This window comes from Schistocerca serialis, chromosome 7 (genome assembly GCF_023864345.2).
Source record: "Schistocerca serialis cubense isolate TAMUIC-IGC-003099 chromosome 7, iqSchSeri2.2, whole genome shotgun sequence".
NCBI lineage: Eukaryota > Metazoa > Arthropoda > Insecta > Orthoptera > Acrididae > Schistocerca > Schistocerca serialis.
In genome coordinates, this window is record NC_064644.1 from 573,996,526 (window position 1) to 574,016,255 (window position 19,730).

The window sequence follows — 19,730 nt, forward strand, 5'->3', positions numbered from 1 at the left end:
ATGGCATAAACTGAAACTTAGATAACCCAAATGGCTTTATATCCGTTGTCTCAGGCATATCACAGGAGGCCGTAGGAATCTTGGTGTACCTGGTGAACGCCGTATCCCACTGAATACTGTTGTACCCTGTAACATGCCGTAAAGTCCTGAATATTTGGGATTGCATAACGCCCAGTGGCATTTAACGCCCTGAAGTCACCGCAGGCTCTACAAGTACCACCTTTTTTACTCACCAAAATTAGTGGCAACGCCCAGGGGCCGTCCGAACAACGTACAATCCCCACATCGAGCCATCTGAGAAAGCGTTGTTTGGCTGCTGCATATTCCTCCGGTGCTAGGCGGTGGGGCCGCTCATAGACCGGCGGACAGGATACCATTCTGATGTAGTGCATTGTCGAATGCTGGCACTCCTTCCACCGTGTCATCGGAGTAAGTAGTTCCGGGTAGCCGTGCGTTATTCGTTGAAATGTGTCACTGTCGTTCGCCAGAATTGTTGTTGTTTGTAACTCCACCATACTGAAATCAGAATTATTGTGTGAGAAATCACTAGTGCTTGGTTGTCGATTGTATATATCAACTTTTAACTTGAAATGTTCCAGGAAATCCACCGCGAAGGTGGGGTGATGCACTGCAGCCATGACGAGAATCTGCACTCCTTGAATGTCAGGAGTAAGTCTCATTGATGGTCGAACTGTCCTGAATGTCTGTATAGTCATCTCGTTTGCTGCCTTCAGCATACATATCTGCTTGACTTGTGTCATTGCTACACAATGTTGTGGCACAATACTAACACCTGATCCGCTGTAGAGCGGGTATACTTTACCATTCTGTGCGTCCTTGAGAAGATTGAACATCTCTTTAGTGTTACAGTCTTGTCGGGTAGCACTTGATGTGACAGTCACGTTATGTTGCTCCAGTCTGTAGCTGAAAATTGTTGCAACGAGGTAAGACCGTCGTTGGCGTCCAATAACGACCCTTACCGGCCGCTCTTGGCGTTTGGTTCCCTGCATGGCTGTTTGCACTTCTCTGCTCGCTCACCGAACCTGCACCACGCTGGTGAATCCTCTCTGCTTAATGTGGTTAGCGATCGTACTGTCGAGAAAACCACGCCTCCCTCGGGCGCCGATTAACGATGTATTCTTCCGCTAATATGATAAAGCGACGCTGTAAGTCTCTCAAGGTTGCAAACAAATTTTCGTCTTTACTTTTAGTCTCCGTACGCACGGCTTCCACTTTCAAGTCTCCTGTGCTGTCCTCACGGGATCTGTCTTTGGATCCCCATTAACTGCGGCGCGCTTCCTTCTTGCCGGTATTGCCACCAAAGACCTGCTTTTACCGCCAGTCGTACGCTCCAGTTCAAAAAAATGGTTCAAATGGCTCTGAGCACTATGCGACTTAACTTCTGAGGTCATCAGTCGCCTAGAACTTAGAACTAATTAAACCTAACTAACCTAAGGACATCACAAACATCCATGCCCGAGGAGGATTCGAACCTGTGACCGTAGCGGTCGCTCGGTACCAGACTGCAGCGCCTAGAACCGCACGGCCACTCCGGCCGGCTGTGCGCTCCAGTACTTGTCCGATACTTGTTGGAAGACTATTGAGCCAAATGGTATGTAATGTTTCAAAGTCTGAGAAGTTGCGCAGGCGGGAGCTGTGACCGAACGGTTCCAGGCGCTTCAGTCTGGAACTGCACGACCGCTACGGTCGCAGGTTCGAATCCTTCCTCGGGCATTGATGTGTGTGATGTCCTTAGGTTGGTTAGGTATAAGTAGTTCTAAGTTCTATGGGACTGATGACCTCCGATGTTAAGTCCCATAGTGTTCAAAGCCAGTTGAACCAGTTGAAGTTGCGCAAATGCTTCGTCAAACAAAACATGCGGCATGCGTTGCTCCTTGGGTGTTACCAAGCGTTTAGTGACTATATCTTCGAAAGTTTGAGAAGACTGCTCAAGAACTACTTCGTGATGAGATCTTGCGCTACCTTCACTAGCTCTTGGTCCATATTCGCGAAAATACGGCTTAACGTGTTGCCGTCACGCTTATATGATATTGCTGGAAAATGTTCTCCACTCTTGAGAACCATACTTTGGTAGTGTAGTCCAAAATTTCGGTAAACGTAATGCTGTAGTTGCGCTTCTTGTTGATGTAGTAAATTCGTGCATTTGTGAAGTAGGCGATGGTAGGTTCGTATACTCACGTTGTTCCAACATCGTCGTGTTAAAATGATTTTGTTGGGACTTGTAGTATAGTCTTCTTGTTCTTAGCTCGGGGTAACCAACGTAGCACAGCAGTTTTCTATATTCTACAATAATTAGATTATTAGTCGTATCGAACAAAAACTGTACATGTGTTTACTCTTAAGAAACAAAATCAAATCTTGACAACTGGTGAATTCAAAGAATAAATGGAGGCGCTTGACTCCTTAGCCGCCTCAATACCGTCTCTAGACTATTGTCGACTCTCGAGCACCCATGCGTATTTTGAATGTTATTACTTCACTGCTGCTACAGATAGATCACCTTCAGAAGGACAATGAAACTTCGTACACACGGTTAATTTGATATCAAGGACTGAAGTTGGCTTAAAGATTTGTAGAGCTATTGTATTGTGATTTTTCGCCACAGTATCACACCTCAGATTCCATTTTATTTAAAGCATTCCGGTAACAGTATAAGAAGTGATAGCCAACAACGTTTTTTATGTTATCTATTGCACTTACTCATCACATTGTTATCTACTGCACATATTCATTGTACTAATTCATTAGAGTGACACTGTAGACGGCGCCAAAGTGTCACAAAAAAAACCCGCATTTGGAACTCTGAAATTGTTATAAAAATACGATAAGCGATTTGCCCCATCTGTTTGTCCAATATCATTTTTCTTTTTTTACCCTTTTGCATTTTATAGACGAGTAAAATATGTATAATATTTTTTCGCCATCTCATCAGAAAAGTAAAAACATACAGTGCGCACAAAATAGTAAAGAAAAAGTGCTAGATAAATTCTCGACTTTTGGAGTAACAAAAGAAGCGACAATACTTTTGTATGTTTTCTATAGCAGTGATTCATATTCTCTAATATATTCTATTTAATTACATTACAATGACACTGTGTAGGAAACTGCCTCGCGCACAAGGTTTTTAGAACCTGCATAAATTGGAGGAAATTAATCAGTCTCTAATGTACAAATTTTATCATCTTATAAACATAGCACCATTATGTATACACTGGCTATGGCAGTTTACTCAAGCGCACTTGCAAATTTATCTAGCACTTGTCTCGCAAAACACATGGCCATAAATTCACAGAAATTCTCTACGATACAAAACTTTATAATACCGTGTCTCAGTATTTTTCTATACATAAAGTGTTTCGTATTTATGTGGCATTTAGAATTATATATTTGTCGTAGATACTGAAAATAGCTGATCGTCCTTTCGCATACTTCTCTTCACGTACATAGCAATGGCAATACTGCACCATTGTTGTTACTAATCTCAAACGTGCAGAAATGTATATAAAAAAAGACGAATATGTCTGATACTCAGGTTTCGCTATTATCGCAAATTGTAGACTAGCAGCCTCGACCCAAAATTACATTACAAGCCCTGTTTGATGTTGACAACATGCGCAGTAGGTTACGCTCACTCCATAGATCTACGGACCATCCGCAAATCACAGTAATACCTCGCCATAGCATACTTAGCCTTGTTTCAAAACCCCGAACACTTCGCATTAGTGTTGTACCATATTTTTGTAGTTCTTGGAACTGCGTTTGTGTATTTACATTGCGAAAGGTTGTGTAAAACTCAACATGTCCACTTCCTTCATGGAACTAAACGTCAAAGGTATTTGTCTATGTAGTGCCAACAATTCGATCTCGGATGTGGCGGGCTGGCGCGCGCGCTGTAGCAACTAAGGGAGTGGAATGGGGCGCATGCGCTTCGTAGAACAAGTTTAATTTTCTGTTGTCCTCAAAGTCGCGGCATGTCTGTCTCAGTTTTATTCATTCTGTTAAGTTCAAAGAATCGTGTATCACAACACATTGGCATTTTAGTAGACAGATTCCGATACCAAACGATTAGAGCACGGAAAGCCGGTCTATTGTGAGTGAGAATCCTACAGGTTGCCTATCTAAGGAGATAGACGGCGTCGGGAGTGTTACCCTCCCCCGCTGCAATGATGTGCACAAATATTGAGAAAAGATAACACACGAAAGCTCTGAAAGACGACCGAAGTCATATTGAAGGAACATCAGATTGCTCGTACGGATCGTTCCATAACCTCAAATCTCTACGCGAATGTATTCCAATAACAAAACTGCGAAAGAAAAGTGAAAAAGTAAGATTAACAACGTGACATTCAGCAGTCATAAAATTGCAGTGTTGTGTTCTTTTCCGTTTTGATTGTTATGCAGTATTCTGAAGGCTTCTATAACGTACTTTGTCTGTTTGTGCAGGTAGCCTCATACAAATACCTTCTGACAAACCCAAGTCATCACGAAGCCGTCTGACCAATTTCAAGAGCGAGAAGGAAGCTCTCAGGCAGTGTTTTCTCTTCTCCAATCACCTGATCCTTGCCACAAGGTCAGTACCGGCATTTAAACATCGTACATCAGATTGCAATGTGCGATGTGTAAAACGGAAGTTTGATTCTTTCATAATAGAAAAAGTAACTTTGGCAGCTTGACGATAACGAGAAGGCACTTGTATTGCACGTTGCCTGTGAGAATAATAATAATAATAATAACATAGTAAAAAAAAGTGTAATTAATGTTGCAGTTTGCCCTATTTCTACACTTTCCTTAGCAAAACTCTCATGTTAATATCCACTAATGCCACTAAGTGCATTGTAAGAAACATGCAATGGCCAAGTACTGAACCACTTTTACATGTGTGCAGGAAGTGTTACCGTTATTAACGGTTTCACATACTGTCAAACAATAGCAATAATAATAATAATAATAATATAATATCTGATCATATATATGGTTGCACAATCAAAGCTGTTTTCTTTAATAATATGAAAACCAGTTCCAATGTAAAGTGCATTATGTAGCCAACTTAAACAGAAAAAAATTATTCCTCACTTCTGATTTCCCATTAAAGTACAATATGACCCTAATCAACTTGCAAAGAGAATTGAACCAAACATCTCTCCTGTTTAGCCAAAATAAGAAAAACGTAAATTATACATGAAACTGAAATAAATAAAATGTTTTTTTTTTTATTTTCACTGTTGGCATTTAGGTTTTCATGTAGGGCTTTATTTTAAAATTATCATAATAGACCTACAGAAAAATATTTTTAAAACAGTTGCATTGAGACATGTAGAAAACATTGCAGATTTACAGTAAGTAGTGCACTGTATTCATATTCATTATACACTATGAAATGTTCAGAGAATAAATGGCATGTAATGGTACTGCAACTAATGCATTTCACATTATAAATACAAATGTTTTAGTAATTATTCAGTTTTGTTTATATTGTTCTAGCATTTACTATGTTACAAATATACTACACCTTGAGGACAGAAGTAAGCACATTTTTCATTTTTGTCCTGTCTGTAAATATTTAATTTGTTTTGAATACACTCATACAATTTTATTAATTCTTTACTGTTGGCAACATATTCCGTCATATTTCAATGTGTTGCATAGACATTACAGTGCTTTCTGGGTCACACATGTAGCAGGGTCATTTGGAATATTTGTAAAATAGGGGTAATTGATAACACCAGTTATAGAATTTTGCTGAAGAGATGTTTGGTGTTATTGTAGGCAGCATTGTTTTTAGCCATCATTTTTTATTGTGACATTCCTGTCTCTTTTTTATTGTTAAATTTTGTTAATTATTGAGCTTTTATTTTTTTTTAATTTTGGAAGAAGAAAAATTATATTTTTCCTTTATTTAGTGGTAAGTTGAAAACATTTATTAAGTTATTTTTTGCATTTCCAAAGGAGATTATAATAATAAAATTACTTAAATTCAAGCTAAATACAAATCATTGCATGTTTACATTTACCCCCTAAAAATTACAAAGCGGGGTGATTCCCAATTACTCCATTTTGCAATTTTTAGGGGTAGGGAGTAGATACTGAATAGAGACTGAAAAACAAAATAAAAAAGGTGATTTTATTTCCTATCATGTTTTGAAAAAATGCCAAGGACCTACATTAAAAGTGTTGAGGTTGTAGTTACACTGTAAATGATATGTCAAGGGTAGTGCATGATGTTATATGTAAAGTTATAACATTTAGGAATGCAGAAGCAACCTATGGGTTCCCAAACTTAGTCATATGCCACTGAATAAAATGTATGCTATTCAATAAATGGTGGAAGTGATATTTTCTGACAATCAAGAATTAAAGAATAAAAAGAAGTTAAATCTGGCCCTTCACACAGAATTTGTATAACTTTATTCCAACTTCTTCTCTAGGTCAGAGGGTATCACTGAGATAAATTAGACCTTGGCTGTCGGCAAACTCTTTCTCCACATATTAAAGGTATGCTGCCAACTGTTTATTTGCTCATGCAGAAATGGGAATGTGAGGACAAGTAACTTAGGTCACTGGTACAACAATATGGTAAACAGAATTCATCAAAGACTCCATTTAAAGGTGGTCATCCTGGTAAGAGTTAGTGTCAGGTCTGTACAAAACGTGGTCCCTGTATTTATAAGAAGAAATCTCAGCTCCTTCAAAAATCTCAAAAGAATGCCAGAGATCCATCTATAGTTTATACCTTCTACAGTGAAATGAGTCATTTGCATTAAATATGAAGGCCAAATGTTAATGACAAAGAATGCTTTGCCTACAGATATGAAGGATCTGGATTTGGCAGCAACCCAACTAGGGTATGAGCTCTTGGGCAAGAGCGAAAGCTGCTTCTACTGGAACAGGTATGGAATCAACAATTATTTTGGCCTGTTGCTGCAAATGACACTTGCACAACTTGTATATAATGGTGGTGCAGTTCAGGCTCAATGGACTTTGAGTAGTACCTACCGAAGGGTGCTTTTTGTTGCTTCAAAAAATGGGTGGATGGAGGAGCCTAAGTTTTATCAGTGGTTCACTACAGCTTTTATCTCTCACAGACAAATATGCCATACAAATCATCTATTACCCTGTCAAAGTGCACTGTTTTGCCATTTGATGAGCATGCTAACCATTTCAGTCTAAGACTATTGAAAATGGTTCTGTGAAATAATATTCATTTAGTATGCTTGCTGAGTCATTTACCTAACATAGTACAATCCCTTGACAAATTTGTGTTCGGTTCTGTTAAATCCCAGTGGAGAAAAAAACATAGTCACATGTTTTTGTTTTTGTATGTTCTATTTATGTGTGCTGACAAGAAGTATATTATTACCCCGGTTTCAATATTATTTGATGAATTACTATCAAATATAGCTTATGTTGAAATATTTAATAAATTACTTTCAAAAATCGCACATTTTGGAATTTATAATACATATTGGTTGGGACAATTGTAACCTCTGTTATTATTATTCAGGAAAACATCCATAACTTGCTAAACAATGTTGGTTTAAAGTTATCACAGCTGGAAAATCCATACCCAAACCACACTTTGAGATAACAGTTTCCATTTAACCCGACTTAAAAATGGGAGCACATAGTGTAAATGTAAACTTATTATGATGTCAGTTATAATCTATAGACTGATGAACCTAAGTGTAGAGTTTGTATTTCAGACCTATTATGTCTTAAAATTACAAAAGTAGGTTGTTTAAATTTTGCAAGTCAGTAATTACGTCAAATCAAAGTGAAAACTTGTCAAATCGTTTCCAGTCACCCTGTCTGATCCCTCTGGGAGAATGTAACTAGTTGTGCTGAAGCTATCTGTTATTGAAATACCAGTACCTCTTTTGTATAACGTTGTTAAGTTTATTTTCTGTAATAAAATATGATTACTTTTTCCATTCTTGTATTTTAAAGAATGTGTCATTGTGCACAATGACGAATACTAATACGTTTTCATAATAAATTATTGTTACAGGACATCAGGTGGGCGATTACATCTTGTTCCAGAAATTGGAAAAATTCCTCTGGCAGATGCAATCCTTATTGAAGATCCCAGTGAACATGGTGCAAATGATGATGATGGTATGTATTTTTGCTTACTGGTATGGTGAGACACATATAACTAGTCTTGTTTTCTGACAGTTGCCCCACAGTATCTGTTTGTCATGTTCATATGTTAAAGACTGAAAAGGAAAAATATCATGGAGGAGACTTATGTTTAATATTTTGTTGTGTTCGGTCAAATCAGTAGGCAGAGGGAAACAAATTGCAAGCATAGTAAATAAAATGTTATGGGATGTTTGTATTGCATCTTCTGATAGTAGGCCAGTTATGGTGAGTGAAGTTATGATAGTGAAGAAGATAGCAGTGTGTTACTGGTTCTCAGATGTAGGCTAGCAAACAGTCTGTAATATTTTCAAGACTTCACAGTTTCTTTTAAGATTTTCATGGAAATAACAGTACAAGCAAAAGAAATAACACGAGATGAATGATGTGTCACTGTTGTTGCTTTTAGAATGAAAAGGATATTAATAAACAATTGAAAATCTGCATGTTTTTGAATATCAAAGTTCTTTACTGGTCAGGGATCATTTCTAGTTGTTATTCCCTTGCCTTCCTCTCCTATATTTTAATGTAGAATTTAAAGCAATTTTTCTTTTCTTTCTTTTCTTTTCAATCAGTCTTCTGAATAGTTTAATTTAATGCAGCCCACAACAAATTCCTCTCCTGTGCTCACCTTTTCTTCTCAGTGTAGCACTTGCAGCCTACATCCTCAATTATTTGTTGAAGGTATTCCAATCTCTGTCTTCTTGACAGTGGTTACCCTCTACAACTCCTTCTAGTACCATAGAAGCTATACTCTGATGTCTTAACACATGCCCTGTTATCTTGTTCCTTCTTCTTGTCAGTGTTTTCCTTATATATCTTTCCTTGCTGATTCTGCGGAGAACCTCCTTATTCGTTACTTCATCAATCCACCTAATTTTCAGCATTCTTCTGTAGCACCAGATCTCAAATGCTTCAGTTCTCTTCCGTTCCAGTTTTACCACTATCCATGTTCCACTACCATACAATGCTGTGTTCCAAATGTACAGTCTCTCAAATTTCTTCCTCAAATTGAGACATATGTTTGATACTAATAGACTTCTCTTGACCAGGAATGCCCTTTTTGCAAGTGCTAGTCTGCTTTTGACATCCTCCTCATTCTGTCCGTCGTGTGCTATTTTGGTGCAGGGTTATTTTCAACATAGGTAGCAGACATCCCTAACTTCATCTACTTCATGTTAAGTTTGTTGCTGTTCTCATTTCTGCTACTTTTTATTACTTTTGTCTGTATTTGATATACTCTCAGTCCATATCCTGCACTCATTAGACTGTTCATTCCATTCACCAGATCCTGTAATTCTTCTTCACTTTCACTGAGGATAGCAATGTCATCAGCAAATATTATCATTGGTATCCTTTCACCTTGAATTCTAATCCTTACTTCCATTATCAACTGCAGTGTCAGAATTGCCTCTCTGGTGCCTATCCCTTTCCTAAAGCCAAACTGACCATCATTTAACAGATCTTCAATTTACTTTTACAATCTTCTGTATATTATTCTTGTTGGTAACTTGGGTGTATGGGCTTTTAAGCTGATTGTGCAATAATTCTGATACTTGTCAGCCGCTATAATCTTCGGAGCTGTGAGAATGACGTTTTTCCGAAAGTCTGATGGTACATCGCCAGTCTTGTACATTCTGCACACCAACTTAAATAGTCATTTTGTTGCCACTTCCCCCAACGATTTTAGAAATTCTGATCAAATGTTTTATATCTCTTCTGTCTTATTTCTCTTCTGTCTTATTTGACCTTGTATCCAAAGCTCTTTTAAATTCTGATTCTAGTATCGGACCCCTAACCCTTCCCTGTTGCCTCCTGTTTCTTCTTCTGTCACAACATTAGAGAAACCCTCTGAATCACAGAGAGTGTAAGTGCCCTCCTTCCGTATATTCCCTTTGTCCACTGCATTTAACAGTGGAATTTTACTGAAAGCTGTTTTGACTTTTCTGTATGCTGAGTAAGTCCTTCCTACAATCAATTCTTTTTCTATTTCTTCATGTTTTTAATGCAGCTATTTCACCTTCACTCCCCTGCACTTCCTATTTATTCCATTCCTAAGCCAGTTGTATTTTTGTATTCCTGAATTTCCCTGAACATTTTTGTGCATCAATCAACTAAAGTATTTCTTCTGTTACCCCATGGTGTCTTCGCATTACCTTCCTGGTACCTATGTTTTTCTTTCCAACTTCTGTGATTTCCATTTTCAGAAATGTCCATTCCCCTTCAACTGAATTGCCTACTGAGCTATTCATTGTTGCAATATGTACAGCCTCAGAGAAATTCAACTGTCTCATCTTAGGGCCTCCATATCTCATTTCATTGTGCAGTGATTCTTCCTGACTAGTTCTTAAACTTCAGCCTACTCTTCATCATTATTAAATTGTGATCTGAGTCTATATCTGCTCTTAGGTGCACTTCACAATCCAGTACCTGATTTCAGAATCTCTGCCTGACCATAATGTAATCTAACTGAAATCATCCCATATCTCCCAATATTGAAGTATGCCTCCTTCTCTTGTGATTCTTGAACAGAGTAGTTGCTACTCCTAGCTGAAATTTATTGCGGAATTCAATTAGTCTTTCTTCTCTCTCATTCCTCTTACCAAGGCAATATTATCCCATAACCCCTCCTTCTGCTCCTTCCCATACAACCGCTTTCCAATCCCCTGTGACTATTAGATTTTCATCTCCCTTTGTGTACTGAATTACTTTTTCAGTATCCTCATATACTTTCTCTTCATCTTCTGCTTGCAACTTTGACATGTATACCTGAACTATTGTTTTTTGGTGTTGGTTTGCTGTTGATTCTGATGAGAACAATCGTATCACTGAACTGTCTGTGGTAGCTCACACTCTGCCCACCCTTCCTGTTCATAATGAATCCTACTCTCATTATGCCATTTTTGCTACCGTTCATATTATCCTATACTCATCTGACTAGAAGTCCTTGCCTTGTGTACATTTCACATTACTGACACCCACTGTATCTATATTGAACCTTTGCATTTCCCTTTTCAGATTTTCCAGCATAAAAGTTCATGATATAAAGCATTGTTCAGGTGAGACATGTTGTTTTAAATCAGCTATGGATGTATCCCCAGATCTTTAGAGATTTACAGTGCAAGTCAAACCCAGGAAAACTTTCAGTTTGTACAATAACATTTGCAGATACAACAGCAAACACAATATCAGGACATTAAAATGATCTATATACTTTACAAAGTACAAATACAAAATCAAAATCAAATAGGGATAATGCAGGAGTAAGTTTAATAATGAATAAAAAAATATGAACGTGGGTAAGCTACTACAAACAGCATACTGAATGCATTATTATAGCCATGACAGACATGAAGCCCATGCCTACCACAGTAGTACAAGTTTATTTTCCAATCAGCTACACAGATGATGAAGAGACTAAGAACTGTACGATGAGATAAAAGCAATCATTCAGATACTGAAGGGAGATGAAAATTTAATAGTCATGGGGGACTGGAATTCAATAGTAGGAAAAGGAAAAGAAGGAAAAGAAGTGTGTGAACATGGAATGGGGGTAAGGAATGAAAGAGGAAGCCACGTGGTAGAATTTTGCATATAGCATAACTTAATCGTAGCTAACACTTGATTTAAGAATCATGAAAGTATGTTGTATATGTGGAAGAGGCCTGGAGACACTGGAAGGTTTCAGATAGATTATATAATGGTAAGACAGAGATTTAGGAATGAGGTTTTAAATTGTAAGACATTTCCAACGGCAGATGTGAACTCTGACCACGATGTGTTGGTTATGAGCTGTAGATTAAAACTGAAGAAAGTGCAAAAAAGGTGGGAATTTAAGAAGATGGGACCTTGATAAACCGAAAGAACCAGAGATTGTAGAGAGTTTCATACAGAGCATTATGGAATAATTGACAAGAAATACAGTAGAAGAAGAATGGGTAGCTTTGAGAGATGAAAGGCATCAAAGGATCAAGTAGGAAAAAGACGACAGTTAGTAGAAATCCTTGGGTAACAGAAGACATATTGAATTTAATTGATGAAAGGAGAAAATATAAAAGTGCAGTAAATGAAACAGGCAAAAAGAAGTACAAATGTCTCAAAAATGAGATCAACAGGAAGTGCAAAATGGCTAATCGAGGATGGCTAGAGGACAAATGCAAGGATGTAGAGACATATATCACTAGGGGTGGGGTAGATCCTACAGGAAAATTAAAGAAAGCTTCAGAGAAAAGAGAACCAACTGTATGAATATCAAGACATCAGATGGAAAATCAGTTCTAAGCAAAGAAGAGAAAGCAGAAAAGTGGAAGGAATATATAGAGGGTTTATACAAGGGCAGTGTGCTTGAGGGCAATATTATGGAAATGGAAGAGGATGTAGATGAAGATGAAATGGGAGATATGATATTGAATGAAGAGTTTGACAGAGCACTGAAAGACCCAAGTTGAAACAAGGTCTACATCTACATCTACATCCATACTCCACAAGCCACCTGACGGTGTGTGGCGGAGGGTACCTTGACTACCTCTATCGGTTCTCCCTTCTATTCCAGTCTCGTATTGTTCGTGGAAAGAAGGATTGTCGGTATGCCTCTGTGTGGGCTCTAATCTCTCTGATTTTATCCTCATGGTCTCTTCGCGAGATATACGTAGGAGGGAGCAACATACTGCTTGACTCTTCGGTGAAGGTATGTTCTCGAAACTTTGACAAAAGCCCGTACCGAGCTACTGAGCGTAGAGGAGTATACAAAATTCTGTTAGAGCTACTGATAGCATTGGGAGAGCCAGCTATGACAAAACTCTTCCAGCTGGTTAGCAAAATGTATGAGACAGGTGAAATACCTTCAGACTTCAAGAATTGTATAGCAACTCCAATCCCAAAGAAAGCAGGTGTTGACAAGTTTGGAAATTACCAAACAGTTAGTTTAATAAGTCACGGCTGCAAAATACTAACATGAATTCTTTACAGACAAATAGAAAAACTGGTATAAGCTGACCTTTGGGAAGATCAGTTTGGATTCCGTAGAAATGTTGGAACACATGAGGCAAAGCTGACTCTATGACTTATCTTAGAAGATAGATTAAGGAAAGGCAAACCTATGTTTCTAGCATTTGTAGACTTAGAGAAAGCTTTTGATAATGTTTACTGGAATATTCTCTTTCAAATTATGAAGTTTGCAGGGGTGAAACACAGGGAGCAAAAGGCTATTTACAATTTGTACAGAAACCAAATGGCAGTTACATGAGTCCAGCAGCATGAAAGAGAAGCAGTGGTTGGGAAGGAAGTGAGACAGGGATGTATCCTATCCCTTATGTTATTGAATCTGTATATCTGTATTTCTTTTGTTTCCTTTAGTGCTTGTTCAAAGCACTAAAGGAAACAAAAGAAAAAAATTGGGTAGGAATTAAAAACCATGGAGAAGAAATAAAATTTTTGAGGTTTGCTGATGACATTGTCATTCTGTCAGACAGAGCAAAGGACCTGGAAGAGCAGTTGAATGGAATGGACACTATCTTCAAATGAGGATATAAGATGAACATCAACAAAAGCAAAACAAGGATAATGGAATGTAGTCGAATTAAGTCGGGTGATGCTGAGGGAATTAGATTCAGAAATGAGACACTTAGAGTAGTAGATGAATTTTGCTATTTAGGGATCAAAATAACTGATGAGGGTCAAAGTAGAGAGGATATAAAATGTAGACTGGCAGTGGCAAGAAAAGCGTTTCTGAAGAAGAGAAATTTGTTAACATCGATTATAGATTTAAGTGTCAGGAAGTCTTTTCTAAAAGTATTTGTGTGGAGTGTAGCCCTGTATGGAAGTGCAGCATGGATGATAAATGGTTTAGGCAAGAAGAGACTAGAAGGTTTTGAAATGCAGTGCTACATAAGTATGCTGAAGATTAGAAGGGTAGATCACATAACTGATGAGGAGGTACGGAATAGAATTGGGGAGAAGAGAAATTTGTGGCACAACTTGACTAGAAGAAGGGATCAGTTGATAGGACATATTGTGAGGCATTGAGGGATTGCCAATGTAGTATTGGAGGGCAGTGTGGAGGATAAAAATCGTAGAGAGAGGCCAAAAGATGAATACACTAAGCTGATCCAGATGCATGTAGGTTGGAGTAGGTACTTGGAGATGATGAAGCTTGCACAGAATAGAGTAGCATGGAGAGCTGCATCCAACCAGAGTGCAGCTTACTCATCAGTATCTCCGTATGTTACATAGGTAACAGTGTTGAGATCAGAAAAAGGAGATTATTAGAGGTATAAGAACTTTAAGTGACTTTAATAATTATTCATTATGAAAGATATGAAGTCTGAAACTGAATATTTGTCACTGACTGCTCCATAGCAGTGATAGATACTAAATGCTTTTCAACAGGTTTGGTAATTGATTAATTATGAAATAGTTTACAAAAGTTGTGCAGTATCATGTAAGTGGACAGATTTTATATTGCTTCTCAGATAAAGCAGTGAAGATTATTAGTTTTCTGATACAGTCTCTGTATTTCCTCTTAAAAATAATGATTAAGGATCACAAACAGTTGCATGGGGTACTTATACTACACTAGCTGTTACCCATAGCAGCACTTGCATGTCAATAAAATAAAGTGAGATGTGCTTAAGGCTTTATTGTGCAGAAGACCCAGTTTGGGGTGTTCGGCCACTTAAGTCTTTTTATTTGACACCTATTCGGCGAATTGTCTGTCGATTATGATAAAATGATAAGGACAACACACACACACACACACACACACACACACACACACACACACACACAATTCTGAATGGAGGAAATTTGACTCAGCTGGATATCGAACCCACTACCCCATGATCTAGGGTCAGCAATGCTTTCCAAAAGACCATGAGCTGTTGATGCTTATGAATAGTTTTGTCATGATGACTGATGGTGTTAGTACTAAAATAAAATGTTCACTTTCTAAAATTATTGGATAGTGTATAACTGGTGAAGAATGAAAATAAATAGTAGTTCAGTATAGCGTCTATTATGTAATGTTTGAATGTCCCATAATGTCAGCTGCACTCATGCTTTTGCTTGTTATCTGTAGCTGCACTTATGTGTCATAATCAAGTGCAGCCTCACTAAAAGCTTCTGATACATTTTTCATGTAAAAGCACTCTCCATTTGTCACACCCCCTTTAAAGGACGTCATTGTTGTAAGTCTTCAGGCATCTCAGAAGCTATAAGAGATGCTTGACTCGCAACAACTAAAATGCGTTGGGCTTGAAACTGATATTAGAGGTATGGATCACATGCATCAGGGATCATATAAGTAGTGTATTCGTTACATTGAACTATATTATACAGAACAACATCAAACAATAAAAGCATATCTGCAAATATGATAAAGTTCAGAAGTCAAAGTATAAACTGCATTTTTCAAATAGTAATTATTGTTCCATATTTTATGTTATAGTCTTCAGATCAATAAATATTTATACTGCACACTAGCCCATGTCCTTCCTCAATGTTCCAACTATTTTCATAACAAATTTAATCAAAATCGGTTCAGCGATCATGAAAGTGCAACAGGCAGAGTTACTTTTGCATTTATAATATTAGTATGTGCATACATGGTACAAAAAGATTATGTATTCAAAATTTAGTGTTGAGAGGAGATGCAAAAACACTTTTTGACAAAAAGTCAAAGTGACACCATTTTTCTGCTGAAAACCCATGAAAGTTTTGCTGCTAGTGGTGTTGAGAGATGGTGTTGAAACTGTTGTGTAATGAATATTATTCTTAAGATGTTGCTGAGAATGGTTGCTGCTAGTGGTGTTCAGAGATGGTGTTGAAACTGTTGTGTAATGAATATTATTCTTAAGATGTTGCTGAGAATGTTGTCCACTTACATAATGCACAGCTGCATCTGCACCCTAATAATTGTCGAACAAACTGAAAACAACCAGGTGCTTCACAAATAGTGGCTACAGCTTCAGCCAAATGAACAATGTGACTTTCTGGACTGTCAATTGGTGTCTCCTACCCTAAACAGTACATCTCTCCTCACAAAAAAATACATAGGAGTTCATCAGCTTCTCCAAAACAGTGTTCATCACATAGCAAGTTGAACACTGTCACTAAGCATCACTAGCAACAAAACCTTCATGGACCCCTAGTGAGGTAACAGTGCTCTTGTAACATTTTTGTCACATAAATAAGTATTTCTTTTTATCTTCCCTAAAATTTTGTATACATGGTTTTTACACACCCTATATTATGTCACAAGACTCATTTGGACGGATCTATGGGAGGTGATTCGAGATCAGAAGCTGATGTAAACCATATTTTGTTTTTGTGTTCCAAATTTGACAATGAACCATCAAAATTTCTGAGGACTTTGATGAGTATGGGTTACTGTCTCCCTCAACCAACATCTTCCCCTTTGGTATCCAAATACATTTATCTGTATAAAGCAATTGTCCATTTTCTTATGAATATGGGGAAAAATCTCTAGGATTTATATTTTCATTTATCTGTATCAGTTATTATTAAATTTAAGAAGTATTGTGAATTAATTACATAAATATGTCTACTTTACTTATTACTCTATTTGTTAAACATCTGTTGAAGTAAAAGCTTGAGATGTCCACTCTGTAAATATGCATTTTTTTTTTTTTGTTTTCTTTGTACAATTATGTTTCCTGTGTAAACATGTATGGCTAAATAGAGTACAAACTCTGGAGGCCAAATAAAACAAAACAAGCAAACAAACAAGACTATGTATATATGGGGTGTTCAAAAAGTCTCTCCACAGTGCCGTATGATTGTTAGCCGCCATATGATTGTTCGCCTGCCCGGGTTACTTTCCTTCTAGTGGACTCTCCCAACATTCCACTGTTTTGCTTATCTCAGCCAGTGTCAGTAGTATTGTTGGTGTGTGTCATTATGTGTTGACGTGAACGTTTATGTTTAGTTATTTTGTTCGTTTGTTTCATTTTTGTCACTGTTAAAGTGCTAATCATTGAAGAACATGTGGTTTTAGTCAAACAAGTGTTCAAGGCTGGTGGTAAATACACAGTTCCAGTTTGTCAGACATTTCATTCAGTTTTCCCGGAGACAATACTCCCACATTGCGACACTGTGCAAGATTTGATTAACAAATTTCGAAGTACAGGTTCAGTGACAAATGCATCCTAGCATTTTGTCTGAGGATAAACTACTCGATATTTCTGATAAAATGTCCAAGAGTCCGAACAAGTCAGTAAGAAAACTTGCCCAGGAAATCGACGTTAGTTTCGGAATGGCCCACACAGTCCAAATTAAAACTTTTCCCATAAAAAGTCATAGTTATGCAAGAACTGAAATGCAAGAGACTGCATTATAGTCAGTGGTTCAAAAATTTCGTTCAACAAAATGGAAAGGGTATTCTTAATGAAACGTTTTTCACTGATGAGGCGTGGTGTCATTTATCCAGGTACATGAACTCACAAAATTCTTGTATGTAGAGTACCACCAATCCATTGTGTATTCATGAGGAACCACTTCATTCTGTGAAAATAGGAGTTTAGATTGCAATTTCTAGAAGTCGGATTGTGTGTCCTATATTTCTCAACAAAACAATAAACACACAACAATGCTGCAGTGATATTCTGTACCCATTCATAGGAGAAGTTGTGTTAAGCGAAATGCTGAACGATTATTTTCAACAAGATGATTGATGCAACTTGCGTTTCAATGTCACTGCTTGCTGATGTTTTTGGTGATTGCATAATTTCACAGGGACTTTGCCCTCCACAATCACCTGATGTAACACCACCTGACTTTTTCTTCTGGGATGCAGCGAAAGAAACTATCTATAAAACCCATCCAAAATCCATCAATGAATTGAAAACTGTAATATCCACTTTCACTGCTTCTGTTACAGAAGAAATGTGACAGCTTGTGTTTGGAAACATGATTAGACAAATTGAATTGTGTATTCAGCAACAGGGGGGCACTTTCAACATTTAATGTGAAAATTTGTAAGTAAAAATGAATATCCAATAAATTAATAACTTGTATTTCACTGAGTTTCATTTCGGTATATTCACTCTGGCACACGATACGCGCGGCCATTTGAACAAAATAGAGAATGTCCTAAAAGTTACAAGATAAACATTGAGGAAATAAAACAAAGACAGTTGAATGAATAAAGTGAAATGCTGCTGTGAAAATTACACCATTACACACTAGCATTTTTGAAAAGGGGCTTGTTTTCCATATGAAACACACCAGGGAGAATATATATTGTGGAGTGGGTGTGTCGATTTCAAGTTTCTTACAAATATTTCTGTTTGTGGCTCTAGGATGGACTCCACCCATCATTCTTATGGCTCTTTTGTAGCAGTTTTTTAGCAAGTGGCGGATTTCCCCAACATACGAGTCCATGTGTCATATGGCATGAAAATAACCATAATGAGCTGATTTAATGGTTTCCATATTTCTCAAATCATCAACTATGTTACAATGATTTGAAAATTGATCTTGGCCCAAAACTAACCATCAAATTAATAAAAAAGTAAAATTTGCAACTTCGGACTGGTTTTTCGTTCTACAAATTAATAGAAGTTGCTGACCCGCAGCTACTCTAGCATGCTGGAAGTTCAGATCCAGGATGTTGTTTGACCAGTTTCATTTGTTGTCAGTATTTACAAGCCCACATATTTTGAACTGTCCACCTTAGCACTCTGCTGGTCACCAAGCATTTGACCTGTTTATTTACCTTCAGAGTTTATGTGAAATTGAGTATAGTTTGTTTACTGTTGTTAAGGCAATCATTTACATTAATCCAGTTCACAGTATCCCCAAAAACCTTATTAGCTAACACCTCAAGTTTGTCTATTGAAACATTAATAAGCTGCATAACGTCATCAGCAAAGATGATGAATTTACAATTCTCTGTAAAAAGAGGTAGATCATTAATAAAAATAATAAAAAGTATGGGGGCCAGAATGGAGCCCCGAGGCTCTCGATATGAGATGGCACTCCATTCTGATGATGCTGAGACACCTTCTCGTCTATCCAGTACATCTTCTCTATTTTGAGGCTATGAATCAAGCCACTTCCGTGCTGCACCAGTTATACTTTGACATGTAGCTTTGTGTAAAAGTATTTGGTGACTAACAAAGTCAAACACTTTTGATAGGTCACAGAATATTCTAACCATCTTCATCTTTTTGTTGGTGGACCTCAAAACACTGGAGGCAAATACGAAAATTGCATCTTCCGTTGATAATCTCTTCTGAAATCCTAACTGACTTTTGCTGATGATATTTATGCTCACTGAGGTGCTTCACAATCCTAGCATGCTCTAGTTTCCCTAAAACTTTGGAAAAACTTGTTAGTAGTGAGACTAGCTGATAGTTTTCGGTATCTGCATTATTTCCCCCTCTTATACCGAGGTTTCGCAACTGCATACTTAGCGTTTCAGGATCTGGTCTTTGATTAGTTGATGCATTGAAAATGTGGCAAAGGATTTTAACATATATGGCTGTAGCAGTATTTTAATAATATGCTACATGTGTTGCCAATTCCAGTAGTGATTTTACTTTTCAAAGATTTAA

General features: G+C 37.4%; 1 protein-coding gene across 1 annotated transcript in view; it reads left to right on the top strand.

Annotated features, from left to right (window-relative positions):
- The window catches only part of LOC126413258 (ras-specific guanine nucleotide-releasing factor 2-like), a 1,992,910-nt gene that overhangs the window by 1,303,983 nt on the left and 669,197 nt on the right, over positions 1-19,730 (top strand). The window contains 2 exon segments of the mRNA XM_050083160.1: positions 4,465-4,591; positions 8,027-8,133. Coding sequence (XP_049939117.1) covers positions 4,465-4,591; positions 8,027-8,133 — 234 coding nt within the window.